The sequence below is a fragment of the Nerophis ophidion genome, linkage group LG26, assembly GCF_033978795.1.
Source record: "Nerophis ophidion isolate RoL-2023_Sa linkage group LG26, RoL_Noph_v1.0, whole genome shotgun sequence".
Classification (NCBI taxonomy): Eukaryota; Metazoa; Chordata; class Actinopteri; order Syngnathiformes; family Syngnathidae; genus Nerophis; species Nerophis ophidion.
In genome coordinates, this window is record NC_084636.1 from 18,308,601 (window position 1) to 18,326,564 (window position 17,964).

At 38.0% G+C, this 17,964-nt stretch overlaps 1 protein-coding gene across 3 annotated transcripts in view; it reads right to left on the reverse strand.

The window, feature by feature from the left end:
- Positions 1-17,964, reverse strand: part of cep350 (centrosomal protein 350) — a 90,953-nt gene that overhangs the window by 46,478 nt on the left and 26,511 nt on the right. For all 3 annotated transcript variants that reach the window (XM_061887981.1, XM_061887982.1, XM_061887980.1), the window contains exons 2-10: positions 16,087-16,216; positions 15,775-15,818; positions 14,479-14,575; positions 14,236-14,386; positions 11,731-12,353; positions 11,538-11,651; positions 11,351-11,455; positions 2,682-3,400; positions 2,450-2,568 (exon numbers count right to left, since the gene is read on the reverse strand). In XM_061887981.1, the coding sequence (XP_061743965.1) occupies positions 2,450-2,568; positions 2,682-3,400; positions 11,351-11,455; positions 11,538-11,651; positions 11,731-12,353; positions 14,236-14,386; positions 14,479-14,575; positions 15,775-15,818; positions 16,087-16,171 (2,057 nt within the window). In that variant the 5' untranslated portion in view covers positions 16,172-16,216. The remainder of the gene's footprint in view (positions 1-2,449; positions 2,569-2,681; positions 3,401-11,350; positions 11,456-11,537; positions 11,652-11,730; positions 12,354-14,235; positions 14,387-14,478; positions 14,576-15,774; positions 15,819-16,086; positions 16,217-17,964) is intronic.

Here is a 17,964-nt window from a genome sequence, read left to right on the forward strand (position 1 = left end):
TCACACCACACACACAGACTTCAGGTCAAGACTCAGTGGTCTCAAAGAGAAACATCCTATTTTTGAGGACAACATTTGAAATATTTTGGACAGAGACGGACACTAAATTGGCCCTAATGTGTGAATGTGAGTGTGAATGTTGTCTGTCTCTCTGCGTTGGCCCTGCGATGAGATCGCGACTTGTCCAGGATGTACCCCGCCTTCCACCCGATTGTAGTTGAAATGGGCACCAGCGCCCCCCGCAACCCCAAAGGGAATAAGCGGTAGCAAATGGATGGATGGACGATGGATTGTTCGAAAGAGAAATGAGGGGAAGCCATCTATGACAAGGTTGAAAATACAACAGAGGAGGGTGCACCACCAGTTTCCATTCAAGTTTCAACCATTCCTAAGAGACTCATCAGTTTAGTCTCTTATCAAATACCAGGACATTGACACTTTTCTGGTTTCAGGTCCCCCTTTGTGCCGTTAACACAATGGAATTGTATTAACTAGGGTGAATCCATTTTAATGACCAATTTTGTGATAGTAGAGATTGTTTTAAAGTGATCGTGCCACACAATACCTTAATGCTAACAAGGGGGAATTTTATTCTCATGACTGCTGTTGGCATTGACAGAGACACACTCATTTGCATCTAAATGGTAAACGGGTTATACTTGTATAGTGCTTTTCTATCTTCTAATCTAGATACTCAATGCACGTTGACATCATTTCCACATTCACCCATTCATACACACATAAACACATTGATGGCAGGAGCAGCTGTTTTTACACCACAAGAGAGACAAACCATTCTTGACTGGGGATGCGCATATATAAATTGTTTGGACCTTATCATCATCTCTCAAACTAGATATGACCGATCAAAAATATATGAGCATGAACTAATGAAACCTGCTCGGATGAGAGGTGAAACGTCCTTATAGAAAAATAACCAGCCCAGTTGTGATCGATTGCTTGCCCTGAGAATAGCCAAGCTAGTGTTACTAACGTGTGTCCCTTCCACTTCTCAGTGTCCCTTCAGTAGTATCTGATATATGGCATTGGACAAGTGTAACATTAAAAATGTACAGGTGTAAAGTTAAAAATGGACATGTGAGAAGTGGAAAAAGATAGATAGATATACCATATTTTTCGGACTGTAAGCCAAACTTAAAATTCTTTAATTTTCTCAAAAATCGACAGTGCGCCTTATAACCCGGTGCGCCTAATGGCATATGTTTGGTTGTGCTTACCGACCTCGAAGCAATTTTATTTGGTACATGGTGTAATGATAAGTCTGACCAGTAGACGGTAGTCATAAATAGGTGATATGTGTAGACTGCAAGATGATGGCAGTAAACAACAACAACACTTTAAATGTTCCATTGAGAATATAGAACAATACACACAGCGCTCAAAAATCTGTCAAAATGTTTTTAGTACAACTTCGGTAAGCTATGAAGCCGCACCGCTTGATGGATTGTCGGTGCATTAAATATATGAGTATTATTATGGTGTGTGTATAAGAACCGCAAAATGGCACCTTTTTGCAGACATATTATCTGATGTTTTGTTTAGCAATATTATGCAAAACCATCTTTTCTTACATTGTGGTGCCTGCTGATGTGCATTTAGGATCTGCATAAGTCTTGAAAATGTGTGCGCGTCCGCAATTGTAGTCCATACCGACACTGTCGTCATAAGCTTCTTCTTTTTCTGTATCCTATGTGGCATTCTTCTTCCGCTTTTGCCATTTGTAATATAAAGTAGCATAATGTTCTTGTATCGGTCAGTAGACTAGCTATCAACGCGCTAAATCTGTAGTGGGTTTACATAATTCACCCACAGAACTTTAATTATTAGAGAGTTCCGGTTGGACGGTTTTTAATTTCGGCGTTAATGTTGCATTTTTAAGCCATGGATGAGAAGATGCTGCTCCAGTATTGATTTAAGTAAAGTCTGAATGTCATTAAAACAGTTAGCTCCATCTTTTGACACTTCTTCCACTCTTATCCTTGCACGCTACACCGCTACAACAAAGATGTCGGAGGTGAGCCACGTAGGTAATATCGCCCACAAAACGGCGCATCCTGAAGAGATGTTTAGAAAGCTACTTGAAAATGGTCTGTAAAACATAATCTATGCAACACTTTCACCAAAGAACCACCATTACATGTTACGTGGACCACAAGATAGTGTTTTAAATTAAGAAAAAAATCGTAATATGACCCCGTTATTGCATCTTATATTCCGGTGCGCCTTTTGTATGAACAGACCCGAATCGACCAGCTCATCAGCAGTGTGCCTTTTAATACGGTGCGCCCTATGGTCCGAAAAATACGGTGTATAGACACATTAATATAGATATACTGTACATCCAATAATTGTGGGACTTCCAAGATTCTTAAAACAACTGAGAAATAGTATAGGGGTTTGAAGTAAAGTAAACATGAAGCTTGTATACCGTTCTAATGGAGGAGATAGCTGATCATTCAAAGACCTGTCACTACTTGAAGGGCTTTGCAGCAGTTCCATTTTATTGTTCTCTTTATCAGACTCTCCAGAGGGCTGATACATTAGTCTCTGTGGTAGAAGGATACGTATGTGTCATGCAACCATTTCATTTACTACAATTTACAGTTTGCAATAAGCAATTTGAGGACGGAACTAATAAGTTTGAAGCCTGAAATACATACCACATGATTTGAGGTAGCAGCACTCTGTGTGACTTCCTCCACTGTTGACAGGTTGTAGGTTTCGTCTCTGTATCGTTTTGGCACAGGGACTACAGGAGCCTCAGTGGGATTGACCACTGTCTTGGCCATTTCCTTTTGCCTCCTGTAAAGCTCCTGAAGCCTCTGGTTTCTTTTTTCTGTCTCCGTTATTAATGACTTCTTCTGGTCTGCTTGTCGTCTCTTTCTGTCCTCTTTCTGCTTGAGAATGTACTGACGAATTTTATCTGCATCGTAGTGGCGCTTTTTCTCCTTCATTTCAGCCGCATAAGAGGACTCTTGTCGGTGTGGGGAAGGGTTGGCACTACGGCAGTTTCTTGAAGGGCGAAATGCTGGCACCTCAGTTCCCCAGAAGGAGAGGGGAGTCCTCGTTTGAGACAATGACCTTGCCTTCCCCTTTTGACTACCTTTACTTCTCTCAGATAAATGAAGAGACCGCTCCTCTTCGACTGCTTTGCATCCAAGCTCAGGGTCAGTATGTATGGCCCCGATGTCCGATGACAACAGCTTTCTGCCTTGAGCTGCTGGGTACTTGCGTTGACCACCAGACATGGAGCTAGAAGTGGATGGGGCATGGCTTTTGGATTGACCTTGAAATGCTTTGTAAGTCCTGTCTATTTTTCTAGGATGAGGGTGGGGTTTTGCTTTTAGGCATTGATCTGGATGGGAGCGATGATGGGAAGCTGTAAAACATTAGAACATCAAAATAATTAATAACTACAAAAGCATTTGGAGAGTTTAGACCTCCTCCAGGCTCTATCTTCTAAAATGTTTACCCTGTGCCATATCCCAATTCTCACATTTGCTCAAAGTTTCCTCAAAATCCACCCACAACGGTCTGAGCAATTCACAGTCCAAAAAACCCACAGCCAATACATAACCGTTCGTTGCTAATAAAGAGGGTGCAAGAGGGTTTACTCGTTGCATTGGGGTCAGCAGCTGGTCGCTTTTGTTCTACAGCGAAAGGAAAATACAATATTGTGCGCTCTCTCTCACGAGTGAGACTTATGCAGAGGAAGGACAGAGTGAAATGAGCGTTTGAGGGGAAAGAAGAACAATAGATCCCCACTTAATACATCTTCTCTCTCTCTCTCACCATGATTACCAGCAGCAATGGCTGGAGAGGACAATGACAAAATAATAAATACTAACATGGCACTCTGGAATATGAAGAAAGTCAAAATAAAATAGGTGATTTTAAACCAGAATGTATGAACTGACGTATGTTGATTATTTCCTCTGGAAGCACAAACATTGTTTCACTCATGTTCACAGACAGTGGCTCTAATAAAACATAGCAATGTTTTTTGTATTAAAATTTAAATGTACCATATTTTTCGGATTATAAGTCGCTTTTTTAAGTCCATAGTCCGAGTATATTGATCCGTTGTGTCCGTCTTTGTATGTTTTTAATCTTTTGTTAACAAGGATTTTTTTTTTTTTGTCAGCGCAGCAGCAACTGTTGTGTATTAAACTTTCAGAGTGTTAGGAACTTTTTGGATAGTGCGGCGACTTCATTTTCTGTGTTAATATAAATAATGATAAAGGGGTTGTACTTATATAGTGCTTTTCTACCTTCAAGGTACTCAAAGCGCTTTGACACTACTTCCACATTTACACATTCACACACACATTCACACACTGATGGAGGGAGCTGCCATGCAAGGCGCTAGCCAGCACACATCAGGAGCAAAGGTGAAGTGTCTTGCTCAAGGACACAACGGACGTGACGAGGTTGGTACTAGGTGGGGATTGAACCAGGGAACCTCGGGTTGCGCGCATGCCGTCCCCTATGATATGAGTGGCAACAGGCATTCATAAGTTCAGCTTTTTTATGAGTAACGTTGTTTTGTCTTTGTTGCAACGCGGGGCTGATAATGTGTCTCCAGCACATTTGACTCGGTTTTAAGAGAGAAAACGCACATTTAACAATTTGGAAATAAACGTAACGACAGAAATATCTCAGGTTGGTTTCATAGTGGATCAATGTAGTCGGGCCCAATAAAGCTATATAAATATATTTAAACTTGAGTGACGCTTTAGTATAACTAAACGTTATGAAGGTGCTGGAATATTTCATGCTATGATTCAGAGGTAGCCTAAAGGGAATCCTTTATTATTTAGAACAGAAACGTGTACTATATCTGATCCAGTTTTGATCTGATGAGTTACATTTCTGTGTTCTTATTGGTGTATTCTGCAACTCTGATGTCCAATTATTTAATTTAGCTGTTTTTTTTTTTATGTGGTGGCGTATTTGTCAGAAATTATTAATTAAATCAACTGGGTATGTATTGAGTTACATGTAAATGGTGCTACTATGTACGTTCATAATGTGGTTTCTCTCATTTCAAAAAGAAAAAAGCCAGCACTTGGTACAAAGGAAGGTGTGCACACCACGTCAAGCGGCTGCACTGACTGATGCTATCTTGAATATGTTGGTAACTGACATGAGGCAACTATCAATGGTTGAGGATGAAGGCTTTAGACAAATGATTCACGTCCTCAAAACCGGTTACACTCTTCCCTCGAGGAACCATTTTACCAAACTGATGGAGAGGAAGTACGAGCGGACATTACTTGCAGTGTAGACTGACATAAAAGCCACCCAGAGCAAAATTGCTCTCACTACTGATGTGTGGACAAGTGTAGCCTACCTTGGCAATACATGCCACTACATTGGAGACAAATGGAACATGAAGTCAATCTGCCTTACGACCATGCCACTAGAGGAAAGACATTCAGCATGCAACATTGCAGAATGGTTGGAATAGGTAATAGCCAGGTTTGAAATTCCCATAAGCAAAATTATTGCTATTGTGCAGGACAGTGGTGCATTTTATTAAAATAAAAAAATATTGTAACACTTGCCTTGTTTTATTTGGCAAGTCGAAAGGACATGGTGCCAGTATGCTGTTTTTTTAAATAAAGTATTGGAAAGGATAAAAATGTAGTTTGTCTCTTTTATACGATTATTAATCGATTAATCAAAGTAATAATCGACAGATTAATCGATTAGCAAATTAATCGTTAGTTGCAGCTATACTCTTAAACGATAAATCCGATTAAATCTTCTTCCTTGATGTTGCTTCTAAACAACTCTGCCAACTCCAAAGGTATGCGCTGCTTCCTCTTGTCGTTTTCTGCTGCATATTTCACTACGTCCAGCTTGTAATCTGCAGTTCATGATTTCCTTTTCAGTGCCATTTTTGTTCAGCCCTTCTCAGTTTTTTAAGTTACCGCCAACGATGAAATGATCCATTTTAATAGCTACGGTAGTAGCATAGAGCAGTTAGCACTCCCTGACCCACAATGCACTTCTGCCATTACCCTCCACCGCCGAATTCTTATTGGTTGACGTGTATGTGACGATCGCTGATGTGTGTGTGATTATTGCTGACATTTTCTTAGTCTGTTCCGCGAATGAGATAATTAATATTATTTAATATTTTACAGTAATGTGTTAATTTCAAACATAAATTGTTCCGGAGTATATGAAACTATGAAAAAAACTGCGACTTATAGTCCGAAAAATACGGTATATATATTTTTTACCAACACCTACCTTGTTAAAAAAGGAAGACAACTCAACTAAAAGGGAACTTCTTATTCAGTTCACAGGATGTAAATTAAGTATTGTTGGCGGTTTTTTAATGTTTTTAGAGGGATTTATTAGCTGCATTTTTAGCCACCCAGTACTCTGTGGCCTGACGTGACCTTAAAGGGGAATTTCACTTTTTTGTTGAATTTTGCCTATCGCTTACAAACATTATGAGAGAGAAAATGTTTTTTTTTAAAATAAGTTTAAAGATGATAAAAAAAAATGTTTGGAACCATTGTAGCCTTCAAAGCCCTCGAAGACAACTTCAAAACCCTTCAACCCCTACATTCATAGCAATATGTAATATAAACAATATTTACAGTATTTTGGTAATTTTAAACATGGCTGGAACTGATTTTATCAGCACATTAATTTCCGCTTCCCTACTTCCGACTTGGTAACAAATGTGTGTCCTACTTCCGGAAACAAACCCAAGTGTTTTCTAATCATGGCAGACTTGGTAACAGACAACAAAGATGACTATTTTTGGAAAAATGAGGAATCGCAACGTTATCTTTTTGAAGCTGAATATACGGAGGATGAACTACTGCTTCTAGAAGCGAGCACAAAGGAAGGGTGAAACGCTGGAGAGAGAGAGGTCGGCGGGATTTTGACGCTGTAAATGTGGAACTTGGATGCATGCTAATTTCACATAAATTAAGTGCTTACCCAGAATCCATCCCATCCATGTTCTACCGCTTGTCGGGGGCCAACACAGATATTAACCGGAAAAAACACTTCTGCCATGACCCTCCCCCGCCGAATTCTTATTAGTTGACGTGTATGTGACGATTGCTGACATTTTCTTCGTCTGTTCCGCGAATGAGATAAATAATATTATTTGATATTTTACGGTAATGTGTTAATTTCACACATAAGTCGCTCCGGAGTATATGTCACACCCCTGGCCAAACTATGAAAAAAACTGCGACTTATAGTCCGAAAAATACTGTATATATATTTTTTACCAACACCTTCCTTGGTAAAAAAAAAAAAAAAAGGAAGACAACTCAACTAAAGGGGAACTTCACTTTTATTTTTTTCATTTTCCCAGTATACAACTATGAAGTATACTTGTATACTTCATATACAAGTATGAAGTGGCTAAAAGTGCAGCGAATAAATCCCTCTAAAAACATTCAAAAACCGCCAACAATACTGAATTTACATCTTGTGAACTGAATAATAAATAAGTATAATAAGTATTATCGATATTATCATAAACGCTAACGGCGAGTAACTACTTTTAGCAGTGCATTGATCACAGAGGTAACTTGCTCCTGCAGCTATTGACATAATGAGTTGCTGCTGCTGCATTGCCTCCTGAGTTGGTGAAAGGTAATTCTATATCATAAAACATGCCCCTCACTTGTATAGTCAAAAGATGTAGCTATAAATCGAGAAGTTGGTCAACTTTGACTCATCTAAAATATACCTACTTCTTGGCTACTAACATAAACTCTCCAACTACAACCTGTTTGGAAATAACAGTGTTTGGATTGTAATCAACCAAATATAATTAGCAGCAAAATCGACAGCCGTCAACTTTGTGGCTCAGAGACGACAACAAGCTAGCGAACTAGATGGTTCGCTAACTAGCAAGCTTGTTTCTATCCTCCTGATCGTATCCCCGTCCTGCAACTTACTGTGGCATTTAGGGAAAAGGAACAGCGAGTAACTGCGGCTGAGGGTAGCGTTCAATAAAATGTGTTTAGACACTGTTTTTATTGCCATTTCATTAAAAAACGCATAAGTGATATTTTAAATAGAAAATTAATGTATAAAAATACGGATTTTGGCATTTTCCCAGTCTCCACATGCCTGAAACCTAATCAAGAGAGGTTATGAGAACCCTTAAATTAGGGCCCTATTTGAACTTAAGTTGAAAACCACTGGTTTAAAGTAAACATCCCGGCTACAATTAGAGCATACGTGGCATATTAAAATGTGGGTGTCAAACATCTTGACAATATGTGGTAAGTTTAAACAACACATAAAATCCATAGTTAATAGTTCTGAATTTATTCCATTATTCTGATTATCATTAAATATAGGATAAAAACAAGTCTGGATTTATTATGTTCTTGGACCTGAATTATATTACAATAATGCAGCTGAGATAGGCTCCAGCCACCTCCCGCGACCCCCAAAGGGACAACCGGTAGAAAATGGATGGATGGACGGAATTTCACAAAAATATTTACATTCTAATCTAAGAGAAGAATTTCAACCTTTTTTGGTCCTGCAATGAGGTGGTGTCCAGGGTGTAAAGCCTTCCACCCGAATGCAGCTGAAATAGGCTCTAGCACGCCCTGCGACGCCGAAAGAGACAAGCGGTAGGAAATGGATGGATGAATAAACTGAACCACTTGAACCAAACTATAAGTGCCGAACAAACGGGGGTGTGGGGTGTAGCCACGCTAATTTCAATCCATGCCAAAGGGAAAACTGTGTTCAAAATTCTGAATCATCTTAGCCAGACCATGAACACTGCTGTGCTGAGTTGAGTTAAGCTTGGATGCCAATGCCCTACCCTGCCACTCCGCAGGGTCCATGATATTGCTGCGCGGGAAACCTCATTATCAAAATCAGAACATAAATCATTGTGCATCCAACCAGAACAGGTAGTCGATCTCAATTCTTTCCGGTCAATGTTTGCGAGCAAACACAGTCGGATGAGACAGAGGTGGACGCTGATTGTCTGCATATGCTGAACAATCCAGTTGATCTCACCCATCCCCCACACTCCCACCCCGAATCACCAGCATATTTACAAGTGACTGGCCGCAATGTTTACAGCTTGACTTTTTTTTAATTTGCTTTAAAATGCTTAAAATTCAGCTATAACATCAAATGATTGCCACCCAGTTCTCTGTGTCCTGAATTGACCTTAAAGGGGAATTGCACTTTTTTGTGGAATTTTGCCTATCGCCCACAGTCATTATGAGAGAGAAAATGTTTGTTTTTAAATGAGTTTAAAGATGATAAAAAAAAAAAACGTTTGGAACCATTGTAGCCTTCAAAGCCCTCGAAGATAACTTCAAAACCCTTCAACCCCTACATTCATATGTAATATGAACAATATTTACCGTATTTTGGTCATTTTAAACATGGCTGGAACTGAATTTATCAGCCCATTAATTTCCGCCTCCATAGCAGTGCACTTCCGACTTCCAGTAACAAATGTGTGTCCTACTTCCGGAAACAAACCCAAGTGTTTTCTAATCATGGCAGACTTGGTAACAGACAACAAAGATGACTATTTTTGGAAAAATGAGGACTCGCAACGTTATCTTTTTGAAGCTGAATATACGGATGATGAACTACTGCTTCTAGAAGCGAGCACAAATGAAGGGTGAAACGCTGGGGAGAGTGAGGTCGGCGGGATTTTGACGGTGTGAATGTGGAACTTTGACGCATGCTATTTTGACATAAATTGAGTGCTTACCCAGAATCCATCCATGTTCTACCGCTTGTATATTGCATATGCTGTCGAGCTAGATGTATAAAACAAAACATGAAAAGTGGAATAATACTTCAACTGTAATATGAGTGTTCATGTTTTTTAGCCAATACAGATTGGTGTCCTTTTGCACTGTGTTGTGCATTACAAACTCAAACGCAATTCGGGTGCTATCTTATCTCTTGCCGCAGCTAGCTTTTGCTGCTATGACCGAAGCATGCCGATGTGTTTCTCTGCTGGATAAAGAGTTCCTCCATGTTCACTCTTACAATAACAATGTAGCTAAAGCTTGATTATTATACAAGTTATGGAACATAAATGAAGCATTGTTGGTGGTTTTTGAACGCATTTTTGAGTGATTTGGAGGTAGAATTAATTGCTTCCATCTGCTACATTGCTAGCCACTTAGGACGATGCCAAATTTTACATGTTAGACAGCAAAAAAACAACAACAAAAACACCTATTGTCTTGTCAAAATTCCAAAAAAGTGCAGTTCCCCTTTAACATTTTAATAAAAATAATGTCCACGCTTATTAAACTGCTATTAATATGACTGCTAATAAGAATTAGTTATACATGCTTTATGAATACAAAGGTATTATGTTGTAATAAAACCCAGACAAATCAGTTTGCCTAAAAACATGTACAATACAAAAAGAATGAATGGAAAAAATAAAACTCTAGTTTTAAGGACTATTCAACTAAACCTTTATGGGGCTCATATTTTCAGAAATCTGAGGACCAGTGGGCAGGACTTGTACATTATATAATAAATAATATAAATGGGTTGTACTTGTATAGCGCTTTTCTACCTTCAAGGTACTCAAAGCGCTTTGACACTACTTCCACATTTACCCATTCACACACACATTCACACACTGATGGAGGGAGCTGCCATGCAAGGCGCCAACCAGCACCCATCAGGAGCAAGGGTGAAGTGTCTTGCTCAGGACACAACGGACGTGATGAGGTTGGTACTAGGTGGGATTTGAATCAGGGACCCTCGGGTTGCGCACGGCCACTCTCCCACTGCGCCACGCCGTCCCTAATATGATGTGCCTGAGTAGATTAGTGCCCCCATGTGGCCAACATTAAGTTGTGATTTCGTTTTGTACATGCCCAATGTTTTTATCTCATAAAATGGATGATACCTTATAGTGAAAGTCATATTTTTACATTAGTCAAAAATCCTTTGTGACAATTGCTCTATTTTTAAGGATCGCCTTTGAAAAACAATACACATATACACTTGTCAAGACGTGTGTTCTAAAGTGAAGTGAAGTGAAGTGAATTATATTTATATAGCACTTTTCTCTAGTGACTCAAAGCGCTTTACATAGTGAACCCAAAGACCTAGTGTTAACTTTTTCATTAAAAAACGAAAATACTGTACTCGGTTGAGTGTGCCGAGGCTTTTAGAAATCTGCTACAAAAAGTTATTAACGTCTATCCAACTGTGCTATCAGTAGCTCTCCGTGACGTAGTCATTACCACCCTGCAATACCTACAAGGACCAGGGAGAACATTGCATGTCTCTAGGTGACTGACTGAAGTAGAAACAAACCTACCTATTTTAGCATTTTGGACAGGAGCAGCTTTGTGAATCTTCCTGGTTGGTTTGGGAACTTCTCTCGCCGAAGAACGATGCCTCGCATGTGGTGTCCTGCATGCTGCTGTAAACAAAAAAAAAACATATAAGACCTGTTTAAGTGTAATTCCTTACAGTACCGCAAATTTGTGTGTTATTTGTCTAACCAGCCAACTGTCTTGACAGGTCTGTGCATATGTCTCGGTTTAAGCGGTCAATATCCTCCTCTTTTAAATCGTTTCCATGTGGCGTATGGGACCTTGGCTCGGTTTTGCTGAAGCCTGAAAATAAAGCAATGCAAGATTAGGTTAATTTACAAAAAATAAAAACTACAATAATGTTAGGAGAGGTCAGTGATACCTTTGTACGAAGACACTTGAGGTGCAGCTGCTACTTTCCTTATTTTGGGTGTGGGCATGTTATTGGTGCCACCATTTTTACTCCAGGCAGCTTTAATGGGCTGGTCAACACGGCCCAAGACTTTATCTTTTTCTGCAGCCGCCTCCTGATGTTTTACCTGCTTTCGAATTCGCTCTTTGAGCTTTTCCAGCTGATCATTAGGTTGATGTCGCCTCAGGAAAAACAAGCGCTGGGGATCTGAGCCGGGACTGGTAGAAGGATTGCCCTCCGATCTACATGTGTGTGGCGGAAGAGGTGGACTGCATTCTTGTTGATCCATTCTCTGGGTGATTTGTGTCCCCGGAGTAAGGTCCTCTGTTGCAAGATCTGTTGACGGATCTGCATAAGTCTGCATGGTGTCCACAGTGGGCGGGTTATTGAGGTAGTGGGTTTCTGCACTGTCTTCAGAGTGTGTGGCGTCCTGATGCCCCTCTGTCTGCTTGTCTCGAGTGTCTTGCTGGTACACAGGCTTACTCAGCGGAGGGTCTGAGAGGGGCTGTGAGGATGGGGACAAAGGCCCTGACCCTGACTGCAGTTGGTAAGCTTGCAGCTGGGATAAAGGCTGTGATGGAGGGGCGGTCTCGCTAGATACAAACCAGATTACATTGGATCAGCAAATGCATCAAGATTAGTCTTAATTCAAAATCCGCTCTGCATATGGGGGGTCTTGTTTAAATGGTCACATTTAGAAATGTGCATGAAAATACACACAATTGCTGACAAACTGTAATGAGTAAAATATTAGGAAAAACATAATGCTTATCGTGATTACAGGTAAACAGATGACCGCTTAGAGCAGTGGTTCTCAACCTTTTTTCAGTGATGTACCTCCTGTGAAAATTTTTTAAATTCAAGTACCCCCCTAATCAGAGCAAAATATTTTTGGTTTGAAAAAGGAGATAAAGAAGTAAAATACAGCACTATGTCATCAGTTTATGATTTATTTAATTGTATAACAAAGCAAAATATTGCTAATTTATAGTGGTCTTCCTTGGAACTATTTGGAAAAAAGATACAAAAATAACTAAAAACTTGTTGAAAAAAGACACAAGTGATTTAATTATAAATAAAGATTTCTACACATAGATATAATCATCAACTTAAAGTGCCCCCTTTGGGGATTGTAATACAGATCCATCTGGATTCATGAACTTAATTCTAAACATTTCTTCACAAAAAAAGACATATTTGACATCAATATTTATGGAAAATGTCCACAAAAAAATCCAGCTGTCAACACTGAATATTGCAATGTTGCATTTCTTTTCACAGTTTATGAACTTACATTCATATTTTGTTGAAGTATTATTCAATAAATATATTTATAAAGGATTTTTGATTTGTTGCTATTTTTTTGAATATTTTTTAAAATCTCACGTACCCCCTTGGCATACCTTCAAGTACGCCTAGGGGTACACGTACCCCCATTTGAGAACCACTGGCTTAGAGTGAAGCATTAAAACTAAGGCTTTTGCACTTCTCTGGTTAAAGTAAAAATATATTCCTCCAAAAACAGCAAATATTAAAAAAAAGTTATGGTATCGCCAGAAACTTACTAAACTTTGATTGCTCTGTTATGTCATGTCCTAACATATTAGAAGGGGTGTATTTGCAAGGTATCTACATTTAGTGCTGATAAACTACAATTATAGTTGGGAGATCGGATTTATGACAATAGTGTTCAGCATCTGCCCATACTGAAGTTTATGAGGGAAAATCAATTATTCACGTTATCTCAAATGAAATAGAATCTACAGTGGTTCCTCTGGATATGAGTTTAACTGTTTCTGTGACACAGCTAGTACCTCGAAAAAACGTGTATTGCAAAGCATCATCGCCCATGAAAATAAATTAAAATCATTTTAATCGATGTTTGGTCCCCCAAAAACCCTACAATTTTAAATGAAACACAAGTACAACCCATTTATACCTTTTAAAACTTAACTTTTAAATATTTTAGGGCTGCACAATGGTCAACATTATAATCACTATATTTTTTTTAAATCAATCATTAATCAAATTATTCATTGTGCCCGGTGAAGCATATAGTGTTTCCCACAGTCTACTTGCGGTAACACATGCTGTAATGTTTTTGATGATTTATTTAATCGAATGCATATCATTCGCTTTTTCTTTTTGGCATCGTCCTTTAGACTAAATGTATTAATTTCCATGCAACGAAAAACTAAGTTATGTCGATCCATAGCTATAAGCTCATGTTGGTGAGTAAAACTGGGTGTTTTGGTCGCATTTTCAGGGTTTACTGTGGTATTTAATACGCCAACTAGCGGTAGGCCGTCTCGTAACGCAAATTTTTGCTCATAACGTACAGCAAAACAATTAGAGAGAAAAGCGTGTATCCCAAAAACTCTTAAGCTGTATGAGACCAGAGTACATAGTAAATTGATTCTGGATTTGATGTAGCACACAGACACATAAGTATTAAGAGACTTTGTAAACACGAACCTGTACAAAGGGAGTGTTGACCTGAGCACCAGGCTGTTGTGCTTGTCGACATTGCTGTCTTGCGTGGCATTCCTTAGCGGGCTACGTGAGCGTCTGTCGTTGGAATTTGACCAACAATGTTCTGTAGACTTTACAGACGCTATTGTCTCATCTGTGATGATGGGAGTGTTACTTCAATGTTGTATAACACAATCATGCAAAGCAATTGTGCATAACAAAATTGAACAACATTTTAGAACTAACCTCTGCCCCGGACCGTCTTCTTGGGTGGGTCCATGACTGACAAGAGCACCGCCGTTGTCCCAGGAACTGCCTCCACATGGTTTTCTATACGTCGCAACTACACAGAAAGCATTTTAAAAATATTATAACTCATGGCTATATAAGTTTTAGCTTGACCCTATAAGAATCTGATTTTGTTTTAGTTACAATCAATAAATCGATGGACCATTTGTTATGATTAACTTGATCTATGGCTTGGCGATATGACCTTTTATTAATATCCCGTCAGTGTGTGAATGTATGTGTGAATGGGCGAATGTGGAAATACTGTCAAAGCGCTTTGGGCTCCTAAAAAAAAGGGGTAAAAAAAGCGCTATACAAGTAAAACCCATTTATCATTTTAGGCCATGTTACAATACACGATAGATATCTCGATATTTTGCCTTATTTTGCCAATTAACACCTGATGTATATAATCACACCAATATGATTATTCTATGTGTCTACAATAAAACATTCTTGTTCATATTGCATTAATATATGCTCATTTTAAACGTTCATGCAGAATGGGAAATCACAAGTAAGTCAATTTACCCAAACTATATTTATTAAACAGTTATTAAGCAGTGGCACAAACATTCATGTAATTTTAAAACAGAAAGTGCAATATTGTCAGACATTTTAAAACAAGCTATTAGTGCACTTTTGTGCATGATGTCACTAAGATGACATATCAAAACAACACTACATTTAAAGTGCACTTTTTGTACAGAATGCCACTACAATATTTCAAAACAAATAAGTGCACTTTTGTGCATGCTGTCACAGAAGATGTTTAAAAAAACTGTAAAACAAAAAATAACTGCATAATAGGAAATCAAATAGTGTATGTCCTTTGCTATGTGGTATATTATTCGGGTGTTATAATTTAGTGACCCGCGATATATTGAATATATATGGTATGGTAGCCTCTAACATGAATTGATTAACGTGGACCCCGACTTAAACAAGTTGAAAAACTTATTCGGGTGTTCTAATTTAGTGGTCACTTGTACGGAATATGTACTGTACAGTGTAAACTGTACTGTTTCAAATAATGTATTCTCTTCCTTTGCAATCTACTAATAAAAGTTTCAATCAATCAATCAAACCCTAACTTGATCAAATATCCATAAGGATTCAGAGTGGGAAAAGTGCATAATTATGATTGTATACTAGTGAAAATAAGAAGCCCAACAAAAACAGATTTGAGGTAAAAAATAATCACAAAACATGATTGACATAAGATCAGATCAATGTTTCTTCCTGTGTACTTACAGCAGCTTTGGACTGAGGCAAACCCTTCCATGCAGTTGCTAAATCTGATACAAATAAAAGAGAATTAGATAGATCCATGAACATTAAAAGTTTTACACAGTTATCTTATTAAACAAACTATATAGCCTTACCTTATTTGTCTCTCGCCCATTTACTATTTCTTATCGACTTTATTGTGTGCAGAGGAGTAGTAAAATGTATTAAAACGTCTTTTACTACGAAGGTCTGTGAAATAGTACTGTTCCCCTCCCCCCACAAAACTTAAGGGAAACCCTGATTAATTTAACGAAAATCTATTCTTTTGTTACGTACCTGTATTAAAGTTGTTATCCGAGTGGTGATGAACAGAAACATCAAAGGACAGAGGAGCCCTTTTACTACTCCTCATTTCGCCCATTCACCTGCATCCAAGGTTAGACTATGGCCAAGGTAATGGGGTTATCTGTAAAATAGGAAAGAGAAAATTTAACATGGACTAATGTACTTTGTATGTGCTATTATCAGACTTAGACAAACTTTATTGATCCACAATTAAGTATATACAGTAATTGTTCAAATTAATGCCTACAGTCATGGCCAAAAATATTGGCACCCCTGCATTTATGTCAGATTAATGCACCACTTCTCCCAGAAAATTGTTGAAATTACAAATGCTTTGGTATTCACATGTTTATTTATTTTGCTTGTATTGGAACGACACAAGAAAAAAGAAAAAACAAACAGGGCTGACAATATTTTTGGCCATGACTGTACAGTATATTCATTTAACCACCAGGTGTCTCATAGTTGCAACAAGCATGCTTTATAAAAGCAAATAAGGCTGAGGTCTCTAGTTAGTGCCACGTTAAAAAAATAATGGTTGTGGTTTCAGGCAACCTCTTGATATCATTATTTTTAAAAACATTTCTTGCTGGCTACAGCTGCATTTGAAGTGTCATGAGTGGTAGCGGTGGGAATCTTCATATACTATTTGGTATATAAATTAGGGCTGGGTGATATGGACGAAAAAGTATATGTCGATATATTTTTACTTAAAATCCATCCATCCATCCATTCATTTTCTACCGCTTGTCCCTAACTCTTATTCATATTAATAACTCATTCAATATATATATATATATATATATATATATATATATATCAATATATTAAAATATTTTCCAGTGAAAGTATACATATAAAGATCCTCAAATTTGAGCGATATTCACGGAAATTTAACTGAATGACAACTATACCGTAAAATGACAGTGGCACTTTTATTAACCCAGTTAGTCAAGATGGGTCTTTTACAGCAGAGGAAAGAAACTGTTTAAGTAGTACAGAGTTACATAAAATAAATAAAATGGAAAAATATTCTTTCTACATAAAAGAATTAACATAGCATACAAAATGTATCAAACTCGGATAAAAACTACATTTGCAGGCAGGGAATTTTTAATTCCCAGTCCACGATGTAATGCAGTGGTTCTCAAATGGGGGTACGTGTACCCCTGGGGGTGCTTGAAGGTATGCCAAGGGGTACGTGAGATTTGTTTTAAATATTCTAAAAATAGCAACAATTCAAAAATCCTTTATAAATACATTTATTGAATAATAGTTCAAGAAAAAAATAATGTAAGTTCATAAACTGTGAAAAGAAATTAACAATGCAATATTCATTGTTGACGGCTGGATTTTTTGTGGACATGTTCTATAAATATTGATGTTAAAGATTCATTTTTTTGTGAAGAAATGTTTAGAATTAAGTTCATGAATCCAGCTGGATCTCTATTACAATCCCCAAAGAGGGCACTTTAAGTTGATGATTACTTCAATGTGTAGAAATCTTTATTTATAATTGAATCACTTGTTTATTTTTCAATAAGTTTTTAGTTATTTTTATATCTTTTTTTCCCAAATAGTTTAAGAAAGACCACTACACATGGGCAATAATTTGCACTGTTATACAATTGAATAAATCAGAAACTGATGACATAGTGCTGTATTTTACTTCTTTATCTCTTTTTTTTCAAACAAAAATGCTTTGCTCTGATTAGGGGGTACTTGAATTAAAAACATGTTCACAGGGGGTATATCACTGAAAAAAGGTTGAGAACCACTGATGTAATGGACTGTCACATGAATGAATGGTTCTGGTCAGCACCAAGTAAGTGACTTTACTTAATTGTGCGCCAATAATCTTCCTCACTT